The sequence below is a fragment of the Vombatus ursinus genome, unplaced genomic scaffold, assembly GCF_900497805.2.
Source record: "Vombatus ursinus unplaced genomic scaffold, bare-nosed wombat genome assembly UNPS02010639.1, whole genome shotgun sequence".
In the NCBI taxonomy this organism is placed as follows: domain Eukaryota; kingdom Metazoa; phylum Chordata; class Mammalia; order Diprotodontia; family Vombatidae; genus Vombatus; species Vombatus ursinus.
Window position 1 is genome coordinate 862,087 of NW_020950417.1, and position 24,737 is coordinate 886,823.

A 24,737-nucleotide genomic window follows, 5' to 3' on the forward strand; every position below is an offset into this window, starting at 1 on the left:
ACAAATAAGGAAACTGAGGCTTAGAAGCTGAGACTGGCCCAGGGTCACAAAGTTAATAACAGTAAACAACAGAGCCAATCAAGATACATTAATTACAAAGATTTATGCAAAACACATTTGACATGATTCAGGTAAACAAGAAAGCAAAACAAACACTATTTGCCAAATGTGTACCTAAGCCTACTAACCAACAATGTCATTCAGCAACATTTGTGCCCTTTTGGTCTATTTTGGAATTGGCCAAATGGTGAGGAGAAAATTCTATTTTTGTATTATAAATGTATGCAATGTATTAAGTATAAAAACAATTTATAAAACACATCAGAATTTTATTGCTTGAAGAATACAGCATATGAAAGCATAAGAATGTCCAAAGGAAAAGTCACAAGGATCCAAACATCATACATACCAGATGCAGTAAAATATTAACCTGAACTCTGCATCAGAAAAAAAAAGTGTGAAAATTTCTAAGAAAAAGATTCACTTAAAATAGAAAGTGTAAGGATGTTACAGTACAAATTAGAAAAGCCAACACTGCATATTAACATATGATTACTCTCAACTAGCTTTACTACCTTTGGTACTTATTGATACCTTTAAAAAAACGAGTTGCTTACTTAGATCTTGCCCAACGTACTTCATGCAATATCCATGAAATAATTTCAACTTAAACACTCCAACAAAACTAACCTTTTCATTGGGGGAGGAAGGGTGGTGTGTTGGAAAAAGGGGGATGTATTTAATATACACTCGATAACTTTTCATTTTCTGAAATAGCAAAATCTGATCATTAAGAAATCCAAAGTCCTGTAAACCTCACATTTCATTTTCTAATTAAAATGGTCATATAATTTTTTTTAGAATCCCAGCAGCTGCCAAAACTGTTATATAATTTTTTCAACTCTGCTTGAAATCCCAAAATTCAAGGATATGGATATCTGACATAAGAACTGTGGCTTTTCCTTTCTGTTCCCAAAATCAGAATTAAACAACCATTAACGTACTTTACTGGAACAAAAGAAAAGTGTTTCTTTAAACTAACACATTAAAAGTAACCATTAGTTTTCCTTGTGGTGCTCATCAGTCATATGGCATGCTGTCCTAACTGAAACTAAACCTGATTAATTTTTCTGCTATTAAACTCAATTAGGATTAAGAAGACAATGATGCCATTTCAAAAGGTAGCATAGAAATCTGCCTGTAACCTAGTCAGGAAAATGTTAAATTTCTGCTGACAATAAGTAAATCATAACTACTAAGGGTGACATTTTTTTTTTTAAATTACTCTTCCTGCAAGCATGCTCATCAGCTTCCATTCCTCCCCACAAAGGTTTGAATATTCACCAACTCCAGTTAAACCCATGGAACCCAAGCAAATGTTTCATCAAGTTCCACCTACTCATTTTAATAATATGAACATGGTTGGACAAAGCAAGTAACACTATCAACAACAATTATTGAATTGGAGTGAAATAATAAGAATCATGACAGTCCTCAAAATAGGGCAGTCTTTGAAATGTAATAGTTTAGTTCAAGATGAATAGATGACATAATAAAACCTTGGTTTTTACCCCTATACAAAAACAAAAGCAAAAACAAACAACTGAATTTGTACAACTCCTATTAAACATACATCTTCCTAGCATTGTATGTGTTTGAGTTTTTTTAACAAGTGTATTTAACTGAGCATATATATTTATTACCTTTTTATTTATATATATATATATATATCTCCTCATTTTTAAAAGGACAAAAAATTCAGACACTGTAGAACTGAACTCTTTGTTTTTTTTTAACTAACCTGATCCAATGTCTACTGCATCATTCCCACCCGCGCCTCCCCCCCCCGAAAAAATAATTAAAAATTCCCCATATATGATTTTTATAGTTTAGTTAAAAGGGCAGAGGAAATGCACATGTAGAGTTAGAGCTTCTGTATAAATCTCAATGTATTTTTATAAACTTGTAGTTTACTGTAACACTGTTTATTGATCAAATAAAGGACTCACTGCTATCTAAAATTTCATAAACACCATTAAAAATTCAAAATTGATATGATACTGAACCTTAAATCTTCAAGAGTTCAAAGAGAGAGTTTTTACATGGATAGCACACAACAGCTGAAACTGAACAGCAGACATCCCGAGAATACCAATGGCCAGTTCACCAAGATGCATACAAAATTACAGATAAGCATTCTTTTCACTTTTTCATTGTGCAGGAAAAAAAAACTGTGAGAATAAAAACTCAGCTGGTGAATTTCAGATGTCATCTTCATCATCCTCGTCCTGAGAAGATCCTGCCTGATGGGATGCACTGGCTGAAGCAGCAGCAGCCAGCTGTGCTTGTTGGGCCGCTTGCTGCATCTGGAGCCATTCTTGCTGAGCCAGTTCTGCTTGTTGCTGTCTAGCCTAAAGAGCCAGACCACCCCCCAAAAAAATACTTTGGTCAAAGGCAAATATGATCAATTACAAATATCAAAGGCATACATTTCCCAACTACTGTACAGTATACAACAGAAAGACCTAACCCTCCTGTAAGAATACTTAGAAGAAAATGTAGCCTGAGGAAAATATTAAAAAGCAGAATTTTTGTAAACTTGAGTCACTGGATTCCTGGTAGATTTCCCATAGATATCAGACAATCCCTGGCCAATGTCTTGGCTGAGGATGAAAAATAGTGTATGTGTTTCTTTGTTTGTGTATGGTCTTAATATTCTTTGACTACTATTCTTTCTCTAGTATAATCCCTTGCTATCCATGGTTTTGAATTGTGATTGAATTTTGTAATACAAAAATTCTTTGTCATAATTTAAAAGTTCTTGACATGGCATTTTCAGATCTTAAAAGAGCACTACTGCATGTAAATCCAATAAAGAAATACTTAAATACTGCTCCCAGGCATTAGCCTTTGACCGCCCCTTTCCCCAGGTATCCTTAAGCTTTTGCTTTTCACAATGCTACTTAAAGAACAAAAATGATGATAAAACAAATGAGGTGCGGAAAGTATGAAAAAAGCAGTCAAACAGACTTAGGGAACCAAAAGAAAATTGAGAAGAATGGTAATGATAGAATACAAGAGAAAAAGATGCAATCTGATCAAATAAAGGACTTAGGGGAAAAAACATAAATCAATTCAGAACATCTATCTGGATTGAACCATGTAAGATTCATCCAGACTAATCTGAGTAAAAGAAGTTATGATTCTAGTATTTGATTGTCACAAGTAAACGCTGACAAATTATGCAAAAAAAAATTATTGCCATCAAAGAAATAGTTTAACATTTTCCATTAGCCTGTTCAAAAATCAATCACTTATCCTTCCTTCACTTTCTAATAAACATCTCTTCCCCTACTCATCCTGTAAAGATGGCTAAGAAATGATAATACCTGAACCATTTCTATACAAGGAGAGGTCTCAGTAATGACACTGGGAGGGTCAGATGGTCAGGTCAAAAACAGAAAAGCTGGTTCCCTGTAAGAATACCAAGAAAATGCCACACTCCACAGAATTCTGTCTCTTACAATGGCAAATGTTTTATGAAAAAACATCATTGCTTTGAATTAAATTAATCCAAGAGATTAGTTCTATACTCAACATCCTTCATTTCTCTTAATCTTTTAGGACTCTATCATCCATATATTAATCTAAACCTCTTTTGAACCTATTTTCAGCCTGTACCACATATTGGGCCCTAATAGGTAAAACTTATTTCCTTTTATTTGACATAAAAAGACATATACACTTGAAAGCATAACAGTAGTTCACATTTATGTATCATTTTAATGTTTTGCAAAGTACTTCATGTACATAATCTCATTTGATCTTCACAACAATCCTGAGAAATAGGTGCTATGATTATCATCATCCCTATTTTAAAGATGAGGAAACTGATAGTGAAGTGAAGTGACTTGCCTAGGATCACAAAGCTAGTTAAGTGCCTGTACGCTAGTAAATCACTAATCACAAGCACCAAAAGAGTGGTATACACAGTAAGTACCACAGAAGTCATGAAGCAGGGATCACTGTGGGCTAGAAAAGTCTGGGGAAGGATCCATGGAGGAAGTAGGACTTGAGTTAGGTCTTGAATAAGCAGGATTTCAACAGGTGAGAAAAAGGGGGAAGCCACTCCAGGGACAGAGGGGTGGGCAAAAGTATAGAACTGAAAGTACACAAGTTGACTAGTCTTGTTGGAACAAATTAGGGGATATATGCCTTGAGAGACAGGCTGGGACCAGACTGAGGAACACCTTTATTGCCAGACTAAGGAATGCAGACTTTATCCTGAACTTAATAGGAAGGTATCAAAGGCTATGGTGCTGGAAAACGGCATAATAAAAGCTCTTTTTAGGAAGAGCAGTCTGTTGGCAACTCGTAGAAGGGACTGAAGGGGTAGAAAAGCTGAAGAGACTTTGCACATGATTACTTAGAATAAGTTATTACAATCTTAGTGTTAGATGATAAAGGTTTAGGCTAAGGCAGTGGCAATGGAAATGGAAAAGGTGCTAAGGATTAGATTTGGAGCTGAAAGGACCTGAGAGGCCCCTATGGGCAACACCCTAATTTTATAAATGAGGAAACTGAGAAAAGGAGTGGTTAAGTAACTTGGTCATAGAACTAGTGAGGTTCTCTAGGTAGGACCTGAAGTCAAGTCTTCCTGACCCCAAGTCCAGAATTCTATCCACTATGCCATCCTGCTTCTCAAGGAGTGCCAAAGTCATTTAAAAGGAAAACTGACAGGACTTGATGATGGATTGGGTATGAGAAGCAAGAGACAAGAAGAAATCAGAGATGGGCAGAGATTTTAAGCCTGGGTGAGTAGAAGAACACGGTCACTGAAAGAAACAGGGATAATCAGAAGGAAAAATAGTTTTTTTGGGAGGTGGAAAGAGTAATTGCAAAACAAAGTTTTAGAAATGCTAGCCGGTGATGGTTTAGAACGTCCAAAGAGAAATGGTGAGAAACCAGTCAAATACACTCAGACTATAAACTCCTTGACAGCAAGGAATCCCCTAGCACAGTGCTCTGCACACAGTAGGCACTTAGTAAACGCATTACAGTGTATAATTCAACTGGATTTAAGGGAAGAATTTAGAACTAGAGATAAAAATTTGATATTCAGGCATAAAGGTAATGGATGAAAACATGAGAGTGAAGGAGACAATGGAGAAAAGACCAAGGATTTAAGAACTGAGCCTTCAGGCACTACTAGAGTTAGGGAATGGGAGAGAAAGGACTTCATAGAAGACAGGAAGGAAAAGAATAAGAAGTGTCAGGAGTGCCAAAAAAGGTCAGTTTCAAGAAGAAAGGGGTCAATGATTTCAGAAAGGTCATAGAATAGGCCTGAGAAAAGGTAACTGAATTTGGTGGTTAGGATATGTCCAGCAAACAGCAAAAGCAAACTGCTCAGTAAAGAGACAAGGGCAAAAAACACATTATAAGAGATTATAGAGGGAAAAGGAAGCAGATGCAAATTAAACATTCTTAAAATTTTGCAGTAAAAGAATAAAACAAATAGGACAGTAGTTTGAAGGGTTAACAAGAGTAAAGGTTATTTTAGGATGAGTCTGTGCATGGTTGAAAGCAGAGGGACAGAATCCAGAGAAGAGACTGAAGGTTCTAGATAAAGATGTTAATCAACATCCTAGACAAGACTGGGATGAAATTTACAGCAGGGGTATACAGGAGGCAACAACAAAACAAAGAACAAAAAAGGTCACTCACAAGTCAGAAACCTAATTTTATTTTTCTGTGAGTGAAAAACTATTTATTTCTAGGCTTAATTATTCAATTACAAAAAGGGTATTTTACTACAATAAGTTTAATATATCAAAAACAATTTGGATACTACAGTTATTCTTGCATATTTCCTTTGGTAGCAGAACCACTAGGAATTCTCAAATTGTCCAAACTGTATTAAGGATTGGCAATGATAAAAAATGTTAATATTTCAGGTATAAGGAAAATTGTAGTGCTTAGCAAAATGATATATGAATTTAGTTAAAGATTAACTACTGTGGCTTACCAATAACACAATTTTAGGTATATAAAATTTCTCATTAAAATAAATAAAAATTTCAAGTACAATGATGTACTTGTACATGTTTGGAAACAAATTCAAGCACCCTCAAATCACTACAGCTACTTGCAAACATCTTCCAGAGCAAATACTTTATTAAAGTATCTTTTAGACACCATAAAACAAAAGAAAACAAAAAATCTGATTTCTTCAGTTAGGTGTGAGAGCAGGGAAGCAACATAGGATATCAGGCCTCAAAATTACCACCAACCAAGTGTCAATCCCATGCCAAAATCCTACTTATACACCTTACTGTGTCACAGCATTGGCCCTGAGATCTCAGAGGTTAGGTACACTATCTTGTAGGTTCTATATTAGGCTGGAAAAGTCTTAAGTATGAACCTGATGACTGGTTATCTGTTATGTGAGGTCTAGTTTGGCTAAATACAGAGGCCTATTACCATCATGTTGGCCATCAGGTAATAGAACTTCTTTGGGCCATATTAACTGATAAAACAGACAAATATGTAAAATGTCTCTCGGTCTCAGACAGCTCTTTTTTGCTTCCATAGTGAAGTGCCAGAATAAGAGACAAATGAGGTTAAGAACAAGAGTTTTAAATAATCTACGCATATTAAATTTCATGTTGGTACCTCAAAAAGGTATAAAATTAGGGAGGGAAGCTAGAAAGCAGTAGAGAGAAATAGCTTTTTGTGTTTGGGGTAGGCAGAAGTTGATGGGAGACTTATACCCATACATGATTCATCATCTTTTAAATTAGTTTGGTTTTTTTTTAATAGCAGACAGCCTAATCTGACTACATCCTCAACCTTCTTAACTTCAATGACCTCCTTCCCCCCACTCTACTTCTGCCACACACCAACATAATTACTATGCCTTGGACCCCTCCCTTTAACAGAACTGCACCACTTCCCAGATTCTGAAATTCAAAATTACACTCTCTGATCACAAACTTCTATTCTTTTGCCTCACTCATATTAAACCTTCTACTCCCTCACAACCCCTATTTGTTTGCCTCATGAAACACAGGACTCCTTCCTAGTCTCTATGCGACTCTGGCTTTACCTATCTTTTACACTTGGCCATGACTCCATGAGGGGCCATTTTAAAATGTCTCCAATTACCACTCTAAAATCATATGATCTCTGACTTTGTTATTCACAAATCCTCAATCCACGGCAATTCCCACTATACACTTTTCCTGCTTTAAAGGATGCTATCACTACAGAAAATCATGTGACTGAATTGAATTCATCTGTTGTAAGTTTCTGGTGCATAATCTCAGCTAAACCTTATTCCTCATCAGCAATCCTTATATTCTAATCTTACTCATCACAATGACTGTTCTAAACTTTCTCCTCTCTTCTCAAGCTCCCAATCCTACTTCTATCACCTCCACACTTAAAGCGGATAATCTAACCTCACTGACAATTTTAAGGTCATCTGATGAGCTCCCTCAACTTTTCCTCAAATTCTTAGTAGCACCTATCATTGCCTTCTCCTTCTGAGGAAGAGATATACTTATTCCTTGATAATAACTATAATAGCTAACATTTATATAGTGCTATGTGCCAGGCACTATGCCTTACAATTATTATCTCATTTGTTTATCTCAATTATTATCTTCTCACAACAACCCTGGGAGGCAGTGCTGTTATCATCCTCATTTTGCAGATGAGGAAACTGAGGCAGACAGCAACTAAGTTACTTGCCCAGGGTACAGCTAATACATGTCTAAGGTAGGATTTCATCTTAGGTCTTCCTGACTCCAGGATCAACCTTCAATCCACTGCACTACCCAGCTGCCCTCTCACTCACTCATAACTTCCTAATCATCAAATACAGTGACCTTTTGTTAATCTTTATCCTCCCTGACCTCCCCAAAGCATATTCAACTTCATCGACCACCCTACCTCCCTCTGGAAACATTCTCCTTCCTTGCCTTTCTCAAATACTATTCTTGCTTTTAACCTCTTTCCTAACAACTCCTCCTTGTTTTTTCTGGCTTGGATCCTCTTCTTTACCCCTTCAAGCGTTCCTCTAAGATCCTGCCCTTGGACCTCTTCCCTTTCTTCTACATTCTCTCCTAAAAAGTCTTATGCTACCTCCACAATAACTTGAATCTATCCCAAAATCTCCATTCTATTGCCATCATTGCAATTGCCTTCTTACATGTCTTCCCACATCCACAATCCCCACTTCAATCCATACTTCATCCAACTGCTAAACCATTCTTTTTTTCTGCACATATCTGATCATCACACTTCCTTTTAAAAACCCTTTGATGTTCCCCTATAAAGTAAAGGTCAAACCTTAGCTTGGAATTCAAGGCCCTCCATAATTTGATGCCACACTAATTTCATTGGACTCCCTTTCACGCACTGTTTCAGCCAAACCAGAGAACTTGCTGTCCCATATCCATGCCCTGTACTTTCCCATCTGTTTCCTATGCCTAGACTACCTTCTCACCATATGCTGACTTCCTATCCCACCCTTTAAAGCTGAAATTAAATATCACTTTCTCCATTAAGCCTTCCATGATCTCGTTAATACTAATATTTCCCCTTTGAACTCAGTACACTGTTTGTATGCATCCCATTCTCTATCTCCTGTAACTACTGAGGCAGAGCCTGTGTCTTATCTAAACTTTGTACTACCCCCTCCCACATCCTCAGCACATGGCAGGTAACTACTGAATTCTTTTATCAGTTCCCCTTGTAAGCAAAAGCATATACGTGCAAGATAGCTGGCCAGAAAACAGAATTCACTGCCCACTGAAGTGTAGTCTCAAACTGAACATTATACTCAAATCAGCAAAAGCAACCCAGGCACGTATGAGGTTACATTAGACCTTTTCATTCAAAAGAATCTTAGTGGGAGGGGGCAAGCAGAATAAATGGAGCTGCAGCAACTCTCTTTAAAATTCAAAAAGGCCAGTCTTTTCATGAACATGGTTTAATCACAAAGAGGAAGTTTTGTGGGTTTCAGCTATGTGTCATTAATCATAATATTTTTCATTAATATTTTCTATCAAAGACTTTCATCACTTTATTATACCTAAAATCATATACTATACTTGTGAATTATCATTTTATATGAAAACTTCAAAGCAAATTTCATATAAAAAAAGTAGTTATAAGATTGCTATCTTAGAAAACAGACTAAAATATAAGCTGTAAATATTTACTATTTTTTATAGAAGTCAAAATTTGACCAGGCTCAAACGCTAGACTCTCTCACATGATAGAAAGAAGTTCTTTTTGGGTGCACAGGTTTTTGCAGATCCAAAACACCACAAACATCAAAATCTAGGAAGATTTCCATAATGAACTAGAAAACCTAAATAGGATTCCATGTAAAACCATAAATAGTATAATACTTACTTTGGCAAATAATTCCTGTTGCTGTCTTAGTAGTTCTTCTTCAGGAATGCCAAGGTTTTCCAAACGAGAGTTGGCCTTTCTTCTTTTTAGGGCTACTGTTTTGCATTCTTGTAAGACTTCTTTCACTTCACTGATGTAGGAGCCAAAGCCCAAACTGTCTAGTGCTGAAGGGAAAAAAACAAATCAAATTGAGTTTCCAATCCATTAAGGTTAAGGAGAGGTACTGAGAAAGTAAATAGCACTTTTCCTAGGTTTGGGCCATTAAGTTTTGGTTGGTCTTTTCTGTTTTAAATCAATTTAATCCATTTCATAACTATACTAAAAATTATTTTGAAGTTTGAAACAATAAACATTTTACCAATATACCCAACATTAAAAGGAAAATTAGCTGACAGATAGGAACAGGTTTCAGCACTCAGGCTTCCACTTTTCCTTCTCCCACTGACTATAATTTTTACTAACATCAAAGCATTTCCTATGAAAAACTAACAATGTTAAAGACATGTGGTTTGGGGAGCATGTTCAATCCACCTACAGTAACTCATGATTCAATGATTTTGTCACCCTCAGAGGACAAAGATAAAAAAGCAAATATTTATAACTTATTTATTAATAGCATGATTTTTATGTCAATTGGCTTGAGAAGTTGGTACGTGTCTTACTAAGTTTCAAATGGAAAGAATGAAAGATAGATTTTCTTTTGTCCAGAAGACAAACAAACAGGAGATTATTTTTAGCAAAAGCTCTAAACTGCTCAATTTAAGATATGCTAGTGGCAACAAAATGCCATGTACATACATAACTACCCATTTGGTTTTCCCAGATATTGGAAACTAAATAGGAAACACTACAAAAATAATTCCAAGAGGTGTAACAGGATAAGTAGGAGTAGAAAAGAGGTAGAAGAGATAGGGACAAAGAATTCTAAATTCTTATTTTTCATAGAAAGAAAAGTTCTCCAAATGCTTTCTTTAATCTAGAAATAAAGTTATAAGTATTTTTAGTTAATATTATTTTAACAACAACATACATCTACTACTACTATGTATATAGTGCTTACTATGAGCCACGTACTGTGTAAAGTGCTTTATTTTATTTTTTTGGTGAGGCAATTGGGGTTAAGTGACTTGCCAAGGGTCACACAGCTAGTAAGTGTCAGTGTCTGAGGCCACATTTGAACTCAGGTCCTCCTGACTCCAAGGCCAGAGCTCTATCCACTTTGCCACCCAGCTGCCCTATAAAGTGCTTTATAATTATTTTCTCATTTGATCCTCACAACAACCTTGGGAGGTAGATATTATTATCCCCCTTTGACAGACGAGGAAACTTTTGAGTTCCTGATGCAAAGTAAAATAAGCAAAACCAGAAGAATACTGTACACAGCAAGAGCGATACTGTACAACGATCAATTGTGAACGGCTTGACTATTCTCAGCAATACAATGATCCAAGACCATTCCAAAGGATTCATGATGAAAAATATTATTCACCTCCAGAGAAAGAACTGATAGAATCTGAATGCAGATGGAAGCATACTATTTTTCACTTAAATTTTTTTCCTGGGGTTTTTTTTGGGGAGGGAGAGGGGGTCCTCTGTTTTCTTTAGCAACATGGCTAATATGGAAATGTTTTGCATGACTGCACATGTATAACCGATATCAAATTGCTTACCATGGGGGTGGAGCTCGGAACTCAAAAATTTTAAAAACAAATGTTAAAAATTATTTTTACATGTTTTGAGAAAAAAATAAAATACTATTCATTGGGGGAAAAAAAGTTCCAAATTTTCTTTCCTTCTCCTCCCCCAACTGAGAAGGCAAGCAATTTGATACAGCTTACACACGTTCAGTCATGCAGAATTATTTCCATATTAGCCATGATGCAAAAGAAAACAGACCCCCTCAAAAAAAGGAAAGAAAAAGAAAACTAAAAAGTATGTTTCTTTTTAAAATGTATTTAATATTTTTTAGTTTTCAACATTCACTTCCACAAGATTTCAAGTTCCAAATTTTCTTCCCTCCCCCCATCCCAAGACAGTATGCATTCTGAATACCCCTTCCCCTAATCTGCCTTCCCTTCTATCACCCCATCTTCCCTTATCCCCTTCCCCTTCTATTTTCCTGTAGGGCAGATAGATTTCTATGCCCCATTGCCTCTATATCATGTCTCAGTTGCATGTAAAAACAATTTTTAACATTTGTTTTTAAAACTTTGGGTTCCAAATTCTCTCCCTTCCTTCCTCCCCAAACACCCTCATTGAGAAGGCAAGCAACTCAATATAGGTTATACATGTGTAGTCATGCAAAACATTTCCATAGTAGTCACGTTGTGAAAAACTAACTGTACTTCCCTTCATCCTATCCCACCCTGTTTATTCTACTCTCTCTTTTGACCCTGTCTCTCCTCAGAGGTGTCTGCTTCTGATTACCCCCTCCTCCAAATCTGCCCTCCCTTCTATTATTCTGAAGCGCCCCGCCTCCCTGGAGCTTATGCCTTTCCCCCCTATTTTCCTGGAGGGTAAGACAGATTTCCAAAAGTAGGTTTCAATCTGCATTCAGACTTCATCAGTTTCTTTTCTGGAGATGGACAGCATTTTTCATCAGAAGTCCTTTGGAATTGTCTTGGATCATCATATTGCTGAGAATAGCTAAGTCATCTACTGCTGATCGTCATACAATATTGCTGTTACTGTGTACAATGTTCTCCTACTTTTGCTCACTTCACTTTGCATCAGATCATTTAAGTTTTCAAGTTTTTCTGAACCCATCCTGCTTGTCATTTCTTACGGCACAATAGTACTCCATCAAAAATCATGTAACACAACTTGTTCAGCCATTTACCAATTGAAGTCCATCCTCAATTTCTAATTTTTTGCCACCACAAAAAGAGCTGCTATTAAATATTTTTGTACAAAGAGATCCTTTTCCTTTTTTTTTTAATCTCTTTGGTAGACAACGGTGGTAGTAGTATTGCTGGATCAAAGGGCATGCACTGTTTTATAGCCCTTTGGGCATAGTTCCAAACTGCTCTCCAGAAAGAGTGGATCAGTTCACAATGCCACTAACAGTGCATTAATGTCCCCTCCAACATTTGCCATTTTACTTTACTGTCATATTAGTCAATCTAATAGGCATGAGGTTAATACCTCCAAGTTGTTTTAATTTGCATTTCTCTAATCAATAGTGATTTAGACCATTTTTTCACGTGACTACAGTTTGTATTTCTTCTTCTGAAAACTGCCTGTTCATATCCTCTGACCAATTGAGGAATGATTCATATTCTTAAAAATCTGACTCAGTTCTATGCATATTTGTGAAATGAGGCCTTTATCAGAGAAACTTGCTATAAATTTTTCCTTCAGTTTTCTGATTTCTTTTTAATCTCGGCTCCACTGTTTTTATTTCTGTAAAAATTTTTAAATTTAAAGTAATCCAAATTATCATTTTTCATCTTATAACGCTCTCTATCACTTGTTTGGTCATAAATTCTTCCCTTATCCATACACCTGACAGATAAAATTTTCCATGCTCCCCTAACTTGCTTATATCACTCTTTATGTCTAAATCATGAACCCATTTTGACCTTAGCTCAATATATGGTGTGAGATGTTGGTCTTCACCTAGTTTCTACCAAACTGCTTTTCAGCAATTTTAGTCAAACAAACGGTAAGTTTTTATCCCATTAGCTTGGATCTTTGGGTTTGTCAAACATTAGATTACTATGGTCATTTACTACTGTGTATTGTGTACCTAATCTATTTCACTGATCCACCACTCTATTTCTTAGCCAGTACCAGACTGTTTTGATGATTACTACTTTGTAATACAGTTTGAGATGTGGTACTGCTAGGCCACCTTCCTTCACATTTTTTTTCCACTGATTCTCTTGATATTCTTTTTGTTCTTCCAGATGAGTTTTTAAATTATTTTTTCTAGCTCTATAAATTTGGTTTTTTTTTTGGTATTTGATTGGCATGGCACTGAATAAATTAATTTAGGAAGAATTGTCATTTTAATTTTCTTAGCTCGGCCTACCCATGAGCAATTACTATTTCTTCAATTGTTTAGATCTGACTTCATATGAAAAGTATTCACTCTGCATGAAAGTTGTAATGGCGTTCACATAGTTCCTGGATTTATCTTGGCAGGAAGACTCCCAAGCATTTTATATTATCTGCAGTTATTTTAAATGGAATTTCTCTTTCTCTCTCTTCTTGCTGAACTTTGTTAGTAATATATCAAAATGCTAATGATTTATGTGAGTTTATCTTATATCCTGCAACTTTGCTGAAGTTGTTGATTCTCTAGATTTCTCTAAGTATACCATCAAATCATCTGCAAAAAGAATGAAAGTTGCTTCATTGTCTATTCTAATTCCTTCACTTTATTTTTCTTCTCTTGTTGCTACAGCTAACATTGTTGATAATGGGCATCCTTGCTCTAAGAAGATATTATTCATGTTTCTTTCATGGGTTTCTGCAGCCAAAAAAACCTCACAGCCATCTAGTAATAAAAGTCTCTAAATATGGCTAAGCTTGTCATTATAGTACGTGTGACATACGTTCCATCACTAGATATAGTATAATGGATAGAGAGCTGGACTTGGAGTCAGGAAGACCTAGGTTCAAACACTACCTAAGACACTCACAAATTGTGCCACCTTGAGCTTGTCAGTAACCTCTCTGGTCCTCAGTATTCTCATCTGTAAAATGAAGGGACTGGACTCAATACCCTTTGAGGTCCTTTCTAGCTCTGAATCTATGATCCTGTAATATTCAGTCTTTTCAGCTTAGTAGAACTTGTCACAGCTTATGCTCTGCTAGCATAGTTTTCAAGAATGTAGAGTAACCTCTGTACCACAGAAAGACATCAATGAAGGAGTTTAATGGAGATACTTTGTAAAGATTTCCAAAAACCTGGTTTCAGGAACAGGTATTTGAGCATACTCCTTAGCATTCTGCTACATTTCTTTAGACATTCTACCTAATGTCTGAAAAAGATTGAGTCTGTGCCCTTTAGGACAGGTGCCAAATACATACTTGCAGACTAATATTATCATGTAGGTGATGGTTTGTATGAGTAATCTTAAAGACATCTGACAAGCTTTTGTTGCTAATTTCTAAGTTATTTCTATTGATGATGCAACACAATATGCAAGTATGTGATTAAACTAAAAAAATTCTACTCGATATCTCTACTAATGTAAGGTAGGAAACAACAAAGAAAACACAGAAATATTGGTCCTTATCTGAACTAATGAAGTGTAGATGCCTGTTAATACTGGAAACTTGCCTTTTGTCTCCCTCAGCATCATGTAAAAGACAATAAAAATAATAAATCAAAAAAATTCCTTACACTGGCATTTCAGACCTTCTTTGACTACTCTACCCAATCTTTCCCAGACTCACCATATTTTCTTGGGTTGATACGCTATTTTGACATATTTGTCTCTTACCAATAAACACTTCTCCCATAGTACCTTCCTATAAAAACAGAATTAAGCTAAACCATTTAATGTAGTGATTATACTCAGTTCTAAGGGCCACATTTTAAGAAAGATAAATTAAACTGAAAAATGTCCAGAACAGGGCAGTCAAGATGGTGAAAGGCCTTAGAGGTGTAATATAAGGTCACAGAGTAATCCTCAGCTGGAGATTAGCTGAAAGAATTATTGATGTTTAACTTAAAGAAGAGATGGCTTGGCTAGGATGGGGGACATGGTAATTTGTCTTAAGAAAGATTATCACATGAAATGGAGATTAGACTTATTCAGCCTGGCTCCAGAGGACAGAACTAGGCGCAACAAAGGGGGTGGAAGTTCAAGACAGGCAGATATAAGTATGATATACACAAAAGTTTTAAAAATAATCATAGTGATCCCAACATGAAATGGATTAATTAGGAGGTAGTGGGCTCTCCCTCACCGTAGATTTTCTAGAAAAGGCCAGACTGACTATTTGTCAAGTATGTTGTACAGGGGCTTTTTTTTTTTGTATTGAATTGAACTAGATAGCCTCCGAGGTCCCTTCCAACTCTTAAGACTCAGTGACTGACAGCATGTGAAAATGGCCATTTACGTATTTATTTGTTAAAGGAAAAGCAGGATGTGTGTTTTAGCATCAGTCATCTGGAACCATTGTATTTGGACTTTTGTCTTTTATTATCGTCTTCATTCACATTAGTTAAGATTGTGTGTGTGTGCATATGTGTATGTTTACATATATATATATATATATATATATTTTTTTTTTTCCCCCTTGGTCTGATAGGTGACACTACCACTGAGACCAGGAAAAGTCCTAAGTTACTTCACTTCACTCCAGCCTCTCCAGCTATCTCCTTGCCCACACACAGATACTCTTTCTTTCCCCTCCTCCCACCTTTCTGGAATCATGAACCATGATCCAATCAACTCTGGCAATTCTCTTGGATGGGGGAATGTTGATTTACTCTCCCATCCCACTCTAAATCTCTGTAACTTTCTGGACTAAAGTCACCCATTACCCTTTGTGCGTGATCTCCAAGGGCCATCTTTACTTTTCGTCTTTGTACTCCCACGACTTAGTCCTTACTTTCTGTCTTTGTATCTATCTCCATCGCTCAGTAGTATTTGGCACTGAGTAAACACTTAATAAATCTTTTTTTTTTACTCTTTCTGTATCATTTCATAAGTCTTCCCAAACTTCTCTAAATTCTTAATACTTGTCATAGAGGTATGGAAAAAAAATCTTTGCATCAAATATTTTAATAAAAGTCTGACAGCCAAGATTTATAAAGAATTAACACAAATACATTAGACTTAAAAGCCCAATAGAAAAATGGTCAAAAGGTATGCTTTCCATAGCTGATACAGTCTGGATTTCATATTCTGAAAACTATCCATATTCTTTGACCATTTTTCTATTGAAGAATGGCTCAAGGGTGATAAGATTTGAGTCAACTCTATACATCTTGTAGGTCGGAATTCTGTCAGAATGTTTGGTGCAAGATTTTTTATCCCAACTCAAAATTTTTCTTTTCATTTAAGGTTTTATTTTGGTGATAAAAAGCTTTTTATTAAAAATAGAACTTTGTTTTTTATAATCTCCTCTATCCACGGCTGGTTATTATGTTTACAATGGAGCCTAAGGTCCTTGAGGGTAGGGATTGTTTTGCTCTTTTGTCCTTGTAACCCCAGTACCCAGTAAAGTGCTAGCATTAGAAGTGTTCAATAAATGCTTGCTGAAAAAATGGAGATGAATATTAAAAAAAACTCTGAAATTGCAACATCATACTCATCAAGTTGGCAAAGATGATAAAAGACAGAAAAACTAAATGCTAGAAAATCTTGTGAAAAGAAACACACTAATGCATTGTTGGTGGGTCTGTGAATTTGTCTAACCATTCTAGAAAACACTTTGGAATTATGCAACAGAATTAAACCATTTGTACCCTTTTATTTCATTAGTGAAGAGACAATACCCAGTGAGTACATCATCTGCACCAAAGTACATCAGCAACTGATCTTCCATTTAAAGTCTTAACAAGAGTTCCTTAGAGACTCTGAAAGGTTAACTGACTTGTTTCAGAGTCACATAACCAGTCATGTGTCAGAGGTGGGACTTAAATCCAGATCTCCTTGAATCCACCACATCTACTGCCTTATTTGATTGAGCAATACAACTACTAGGTTTCAACCTCAAGGATGTCAATATCAGAAAGGTCCAGTGTGTACCAAAATACTCAAAGCAACACCATGTAATGGCAAAAAGATGGAAACAAAGTATGTGCTTAATGACTGGAGAATGGCATAATGTACTTTGGCATACAATACTCAAATGGATCTATAAGCTCATCATTTCGGAAGTTCAACCTGTGCAACTCTTACCATGACCTCTCATATTCCTTCATGTACTTTACTGTACATTAAAATTAAAATTATTGGTATCTGCCTTAAAGGAATTCAATATATACTATATGGGAATATGACCTATAAGATACACAGATAAGCATGACAGAAGGTAGAGTATTGTGAGTGCAAAGGAAAGATTTAGGTGAAGTATTATAGAAAAATCTGAAGAGGAAGAGCTCATTTCCAGCAAGAGGAAATCATGGAAGGCTTCACAGAGGAGGTAGAAAATTGCAATAAGCCTTGAAGGAACAAGATTTTGACAAACATAGAAGAAGGGACTGGCTTTATAATGATTCCTTGAGTCCAACATTCCATCTCCTGTTCCTGTCTCCACACCTTGGCAATGGTTGCCCCCATGTCTGGAATTCATCCCCTTCCTCATCTCTGCCCCGTAGAATTCTTGTTTCTTGAAGATTTAATTCAAGTGCTACCTTGCACATGAAGCTTTCCTGGATTCACCACTCAATCCTTCCCAAGCTACTAATCCATCCTCCCTCCAAAACTGCTTTACACTTATTTGTTATATATGTGTATGTGTATGTACGTATGTGTATATATATGTGTGTGTGTGTGTACGCATTCACATATATGTGTATGTGCACGTGTGTGCACGCATGCAGCACGCATGTATTTTTCTGCCCTGGTAAATGGCATCTAAACTCCTTGAGAGTCAAGACAAGTTCATTTTTCTGTATGCCCGGAACATAGAAGGCTCCTAATAAACGCTTGCTGATTGTTAGGTTCACCAGAAGGTTCTACTCAACTTGCAAGTGAACTTTCTTTCTCTAGTCCTTTTAACAGCACATTGGTACTAAAGTGGTATTCAGACTATCTACTTGTTATCACTGATTCTGGCCCATCTCCTTTTCTGCTTATACATTTCTTCAGTGATGTCTACTATGCTACTTCTTATGTTTAAGTCATTACTGGTAACATGCTACAACCAACTTATACCTGCCATGAGTTTTTTCAATGACCTTTAGGTTACCCGACATTTGATCCTTCCTATATCCTGAAGTTCCATTCACAGCCACATGAGACTTTGCATAACAAGCCATTTCAAAAATGACAAATAAGTCCCAAAACAGTTATCAATGAATCACAATTCACAAATATTACTAATAGAATGAATTTGCATACATTTTATTTTAAAAATAAGGTACAGATACTGATCTAATATTTTAAGACATTTTGCGTGATAAATGTTATCACCTAAAATATAATATCTTGCAAAAAAAAAAAACTTTTTACAGTGATTTATTATCTAATAATAAGCAATCATTCCAGTTTTACACAAAACTCTAGGGTGTTTCAAAAATCTAAGAATAAGTAAAAAGTCAAACCTTTAAGAATTGTGAACAAAAATAATTCTTCACATTACAATAGACACACAGGAATACAGTCAAAAACATACAATAATAATTACAATGTGATATGATAGGGAAAAAATCACTACCTAAACACAATATTTAACTATGTATGAGTCATTTTCATACATAATCAATGAATTCGGAAATTTGGCATAGTGGATAGAGTGCCGGGCCTGGAGTCAGGAAGATTCATCTTCCTGAGTCCCAATCTGGCCTCAGACACTAACTAAGCTGTGTGACCCTAGACAAGACACTTAACTTTGCCTCAGTTTCCTCATCTGTAAAATGAACTGGAGGAGGAAATGGCAAACCACTCCAGGATCTTTGCCAAGAAAACCCCAAATGTAATCACACGACTGGAAATGAGACTGAGCACCAACTGACAGCTAAACTTTTTAAAAAACACATACAAAAAAGTTAATGAACATGTTTAAATTGATACTTCAAATGTACCAAAGACTGCTTTAGTAAAAGAAACTCCTGTGCCAGTAAACATCAATTGAATAAACTAGTAGGGAAAACAATACACACAATAAGTACCATAATGTAAAGGGAAAAAGCAGCAAAACAAAGCCAAATTCTGTGTAACTGTAATGACCAAGAAATCTTGGCCCCAGGGAAGACAGAGATGGGAGACTGTTTCTGGTCTCTTTTAACCTCCACCTCTAATCACCTCTATGTTCTATTCAACAAATGTCAACTTTCAGCATAATAACAATTATTATTATTAAAACTGTAAACCTGCCTACTACAGTGTCTCTCATTTTAAGAGCAAGGGATAATTTGATGGGCAGGCACCCTGTATAATAATATTTGTAAATCTTTTCTCCCTTATACCCCCTTTACTTTTAAAGTGTGCACAGGACAGGGGAAACCAAAGTTAGGGTTTTTCCCTACGGCCATAAAATTTCTAATGAAGATCCACAAATTCAGTGAATGTTAGAGACAGAATGGGACTTAACAGATCATCTAGTACAGCACTGATGTTACAAATGAGAAAACCAGAGACTTGAGAGGCTGTCTTCCAATAAGGCAACAAAGCACTATGTTGAAATCCACACCAGAAAACACATTCACAGGCAAAGGTAGCACCATAAAACACAATCTCAGAAACTTAGAACCTTTTATAATGAACTGTGACCTTCACACAAAATACTAAATGTACTTTCTTTCAACTTGAGATATAAAACAACTCTTCAAAATAAAGCATACAACTTATATCATAAACTTATTTTCACACCAGTTACTTTATAGATCTATTATTAATTGTAACCCTTTCTTCTTTATCTTTTTATTTATAGTCATTGAATAATGATTTTTTGGATCCACTCTTACAGTGCTTTGGTCCCACTGTTAAGAAAGTGGCAAGTGAATTGCTCAGAGGCAAAAGTCTAATCTAGTTCATTAAAGAACCCATCACTAAATGCCTAAATTCTTCAGCAACCTAAAACTGAAAGACTTGTACAGCTTCATCATCTGTGTAAATGGTGTATTTCTGATTCCAAATATGTAAAATAAAGTAGGTGCTACATCCACATCTGTACTTTCATCTGCAATTCACCCATATTTCCCAACCCTAGGTTTCCAAAGTGTAGGGAAAAACACTTAAGAAACATCTTCTAACAATTTTTTTTTTAAAAATACCTGCAGTGAAGGAGCTCCCAAATAAAGAGTCTGTATCATTTCCAATTTTTAGGACTGGGGAAGGGTAATAGTGATGGTGCTTTTAATAAAACGCAATTTTACAATAAATAGCATTAATACCAAAAAGGAACAATTAATTACAGTAGTTCCCATAATGTCATGTAACTAACATTGAAAGCAAGAAAACTTGGGCACAAGCCCCCGAAAGTCACAAAACTTGCCTCTAAGTCTCAATTTTCTTTTACATAAAAGAGTCTACCTCAAATGGCTATTATGAGACTCAAATGAGATACTGTTCTCAAAGCACTAAAACTTTCAACTATTATAATAATATTATCACATTATTTGTAAAAATGTTATGTGCTTAGCACAGTGCCCAGCACTATATAAATGTTTATTCCTTTTCCCTTTCCTCTATTATCATTGTTTATAAATTAGTAAAATAATTGTTTTACTAGGATTCTAATTCTTGATTCACTGGTTAGTGACAGGTAACCATAAAGTATTCAGAACTGAACATAATATAATACTGAACTAATACTGTTTGCTACATCAGCACTTTCAATCTATTATGTTAATATAAAAAAAATTCTAGAATTGATTAAACTCTACCAAGAAATTCATTTGCAATTCGTTATTAGATTTTGGAAAGATCATCACTTCAAAGGTGCTTAAAAAAAAATGGTAAAGCAGATCCCTTTGAAGTCTCTTGTGATTTTCCATGACAGGCAATGTTGACAAAAGAACCTTCCATTTTTATATGAATTGTAAAAAGAAATTGTTATCTGTGGGGGATAATGTTGTATAAGAAAAATTGTTTCAGTAGTTGCATAGTACAACATAGCAATACAAACAAAAGAATATCCTTAGCTTTCAAGTTGTGGGCTTAAGTATGAACATCAAAAAAGTTTTTAAAAGAATACACTTTCACCACAAATCTATAAAAGCAGTCAACCTGTTACTGGAGTTTGGTTTCTCCCCCCACCCCCAATGAGAAGTCATGGTATAGTTAAAAACTACTTTCAACATATCAAAAAGGAACTACAATGGGTCATTTAATTATTTTGTCAATGTTGACTATAAAAAGTTACCAGTGCAGTACCATGTTCATTTATTAGCATAATACCACATCTGTACGATGCTGGAGCACAAGTATTTTCCACATCACTGCGATAAGACCATTACTATATATATATGAATAGCAATTATGAAACTCAAATGGTAAAAGGAAAACTCGAAGTCTACTTAAATGAAGACTATGGTTTTGAATAACTTTGAATTTTTAAAAAGCATTTTAAGCAATCGAGAGACAAACTGGCAAGGCAGGAATTTATATTATGAAATAAGGTTATCATTTCAAATTTAAATACTTTTCAAATACTAAGGGGATGAAAGAAAAATGAAAAAATGTCACATTGCCTTCCTTAAGGAGGGAAGCCAATACTCACTCAGCCCCAAGATCATCATGATGCACTAAAAGTCTCCAGAGTATCTCCGTCTCTTGACACTTGACAGTACCCTGCACATGATCTACTGCTAACTGATGAAGTTGTTTTAAAGAGCCGTTCATGAATGGCTGTCTGTGTAAATCCAAGTGAGCAATTCAAGGGAGGAAGAACAAAAAAATATTCAATGTAAAAACCCCTGGAATAAGCTACTGGCCATATTCAAATATTTTCTCTTTCATAACCTGTCTGTGGGTAAGCAGAACTGAGACAATGACGGTTAAAGTAACATTCATCCTCTTCAAAAAAGTTACCTCTGCCTCCACAACATTGCATGATGTATTCATGCAATGAAAAACTCCATAAAGTAGAAAGCATGGTACACTTGGTTTTCATTCAAAAATCCATCTTAGAATGAAAAATTTTACTCTCATAAATAAGAAAAAATTTCGAGAGGTTTTCATTTGTGTTTATACTCACTCCCCCCCCTCACATACACACACAAAAACTAAAGTCTTTCTGTAAAAATGATGCAATGAAGCCACTTTTTCCAGCCGTGCTACTCTCTAGGTGTGCCTGACCTGGGGCAAGCCCAGTAAATCTGGTTGCTACACCGTACCTCTCTGTAAGCCTACTACTTACTACTAATTATCTCTTCGTGATGTGTTATGGGACACAATAAATGCCTGCAATCATTAACTATCACCGTACCGAAGTACTTTGGGGGTGCAGAACATCACGGTCTTCCTCTTTGAATGCCAGCGTTGCTTTTAAAGGACAAAAAAGAAACAAGCTGGGTGCCAACTGGCTCCAGCCTTAGAGCAGGGAGCAAGCCCCCTGAAGGCAGGGGGGCGGGCTCCTCTTCCGAGCCCGGAGCCTCGCACCGCGGCGGCGTTCAGCGTATTGTTCGACCGAGTACCACCGAACCCGCGACCCCCGCTTCCCCCTGCTTACCTTGTATGACATGTTCCGGGGAGATGGTTTTCTTTTCCGATTTGTTGCAAATCTCGTTGGCCTCGGAGGAGATGAGGTGGATGAATTCAGTGCAGCAGTTCACCACCAGTTCCCGGGCATCGTTGGCCACACGGACGTTGGGGAGAGTCTCTTTGATCATCTTATTGATAGCAGCTCTGGGGATAGTGAGATCATCGTCGTTGCCAGACGAAGAAGCCATCGTCTCGTCTTGACCTTCCTTCTCTTTCTCTCGGCGTTTAAAAATTCCCTGGTTCTGGTTCACTGGCCCGCAGAGACCAGAGAATCTTCCTCACACGAGGACCCGGCCGTCTCCGGGGGCGGCGCACCGGGGGCACAAGCCCACAAGCCCTGAGAGAGAGTGGTGAGCGTGTGTTATGTGTGTGTGAGAGTGTGTAATGTAAGGGGTGACTTGGGGATCGTGAGCACGGGAGAGGGAGGGAAGAGCGGAAAGAGAAGCCCGGCGTGGTCCGGGAAGTGGAGCAGCTCGGAAACCACCACTTCAGAGTCGTCTCCTCAGGGGGGCGGGCGCCGTCTCCGCCGGCCCCGTCCCCCAAGCCCTGGTGCGATCCGGGGGCCTGGCCTGGCCGCTGCACCGGGACGACACCCCAGGCAGGGGCTCGGCTCTAGAGAGCCAGAGCCGGAGCCGCCGCCGCCGCCGCCGCCACCACCTGCTGCCGCCGCCGGCGCCACCAAACCATTCTTCGGGCACCGGCACTGACCCCCGCCGACTCACAGCATGTCGGCCGCCGCGGCCGCCGCTATCGCCGGGAAGGGGACTCGGAGCTAAGTCAGGCACACGAGGAGCCGCAGCGGCGACCGCCGTGGCCGCTTAGCCCGGATGCAGGTCGCGGAAGCCGGAGCGGCGAGAGACGCGGCTCGTCCGGAGGCCGGGGAAAAGGGTTTGCCAGAAGATGCTCCCGAGAGCCTTTGCGCGGCCGGAAGCTCCGGCCTCCTCCAAACTCTCACTTCACTTCCGGCGGGGAAGTGCTGCTACGGCCCTTCCCCCCCACGGGCGTTCGAGGGGTCCGGGGCGGGAGGCTCCAGCGTCGTCGCGGGCCTCAACGGCCGCTTCTCGGTCCAGTTGCCCGGACCGGTCCCAAACGCCCCCACGGCCGAAGGGGGATCCCAGGGAGGGCCAGCGGCGGGAGGGCGGGCCTGACCTCCGGGTTCCGAGACCCCCCTCGGAGGAAGCCCCCGGCTGGGGTCGCGGAGGGGGCTGATCAGAGTCGCTGTTGGGGTCGACGTCGAAGGGCAGCGCGTTCGTCGGGGGCCCTCCGCCGAGCCGGATCTCTTGCGCGGCCCCCGCCCCCGCTCTGCCTGGGCCAAGGGAAGGCGGGCTGTTCTGGCAGGAAGCGGAGGAGTTACAGGGTTGGGAGAGGGGCCAGGGTTTAGGGCCAGAAGGGCAGCTAGGGCAGTCGGGGCATCGTGGGCCTTTTCCTGTGTCCGTTCGAGGGTGAGGGGCGAAAAAATAGTCCTCCTTTTTGGTTCACCATTGGTCGTAGGCACGGAAACACTGAAGGGCCCCACCTGCACCCCAAACCTTAATACTTGTGTGACTCTGGGTATGGGGGGGGAGACCTTCACTTCTAGACCCTTAGGATCTGTGTGTACCTAACCTCAGTTTATTGAGAGGCGCGGACTAGCGGACTTAAGTCTCCAGCTCTAAATTTGTGATTCAAAGAACCCTTTTGGGGTCTTGATTTCCATCAGAATGGGGATGCGTGGCATTTTAATGCGGTAGATAATGGGGGCCTCGTTTAGAAGGCCACATTCACAGGTACCAGCTGTGTGACCTTGGGCAAATCACTTAAAACTAAGCCTGTAAGTTGTAGAAGTGTCAGTCTGCATTAGTGGAGGGAGTTTCCTTGCTAGAAGTTTCCCATACTGCCAAAATCACAGGTCTAGACCCATCTCTGAAATACGGATAATAGGACTTGTGCTACCTGCCTCAAGATTGTTGTGATTTTCAAAGCACTATATAAATGTGAGCT

The 24,737-nt window shown here is 38.0% G+C and overlaps 1 protein-coding gene across 1 annotated transcript; it reads right to left on the reverse strand.

The window, feature by feature from the left end:
- Window positions 1-308: 308 nt before the first annotated feature.
- DR1 (down-regulator of transcription 1) lies at window positions 309-23,271 on the reverse strand. Its single transcript, XM_027854893.1, has 3 exons — window positions 22,726-23,271; window positions 9,424-9,587; window positions 309-2,411 (listed from the first exon to the last, which is right to left on the reverse strand). The coding sequence occupies exons 1-3, from the start codon at window positions 22,943-22,945 to the stop codon at window positions 2,262-2,264; spliced, it is 534 nt and encodes a 177-aa protein (XP_027710694.1). The 5' UTR covers window positions 22,946-23,271; the 3' UTR covers window positions 309-2,261.
- Window positions 23,272-24,737: the final 1,466 nt, after the last annotated feature.

Excerpts from the sequence above, each read along its gene's own strand:
- DR1 (XM_027854893.1), bottom strand. The coding sequence starts at position 22,945 with ATGGCTTCTTCGTCTGGCAACGACGATGATCTCACTATCCCCAGAGCT. Across the intron at positions 9,588-22,725 it reads CCCGGAACATGTCATACAAG|CACTAGACAGTTTGGGCTTT; the intron begins GTAAGCAGGGGG and ends TTTTCCCTTCAG. Across the intron at positions 2,412-9,423 it reads AACAGGAATTATTTGCCAAA|GCTAGACAGCAACAAGCAGA; the intron begins GTAAGTATTATA and ends CTGGCTCTTTAG.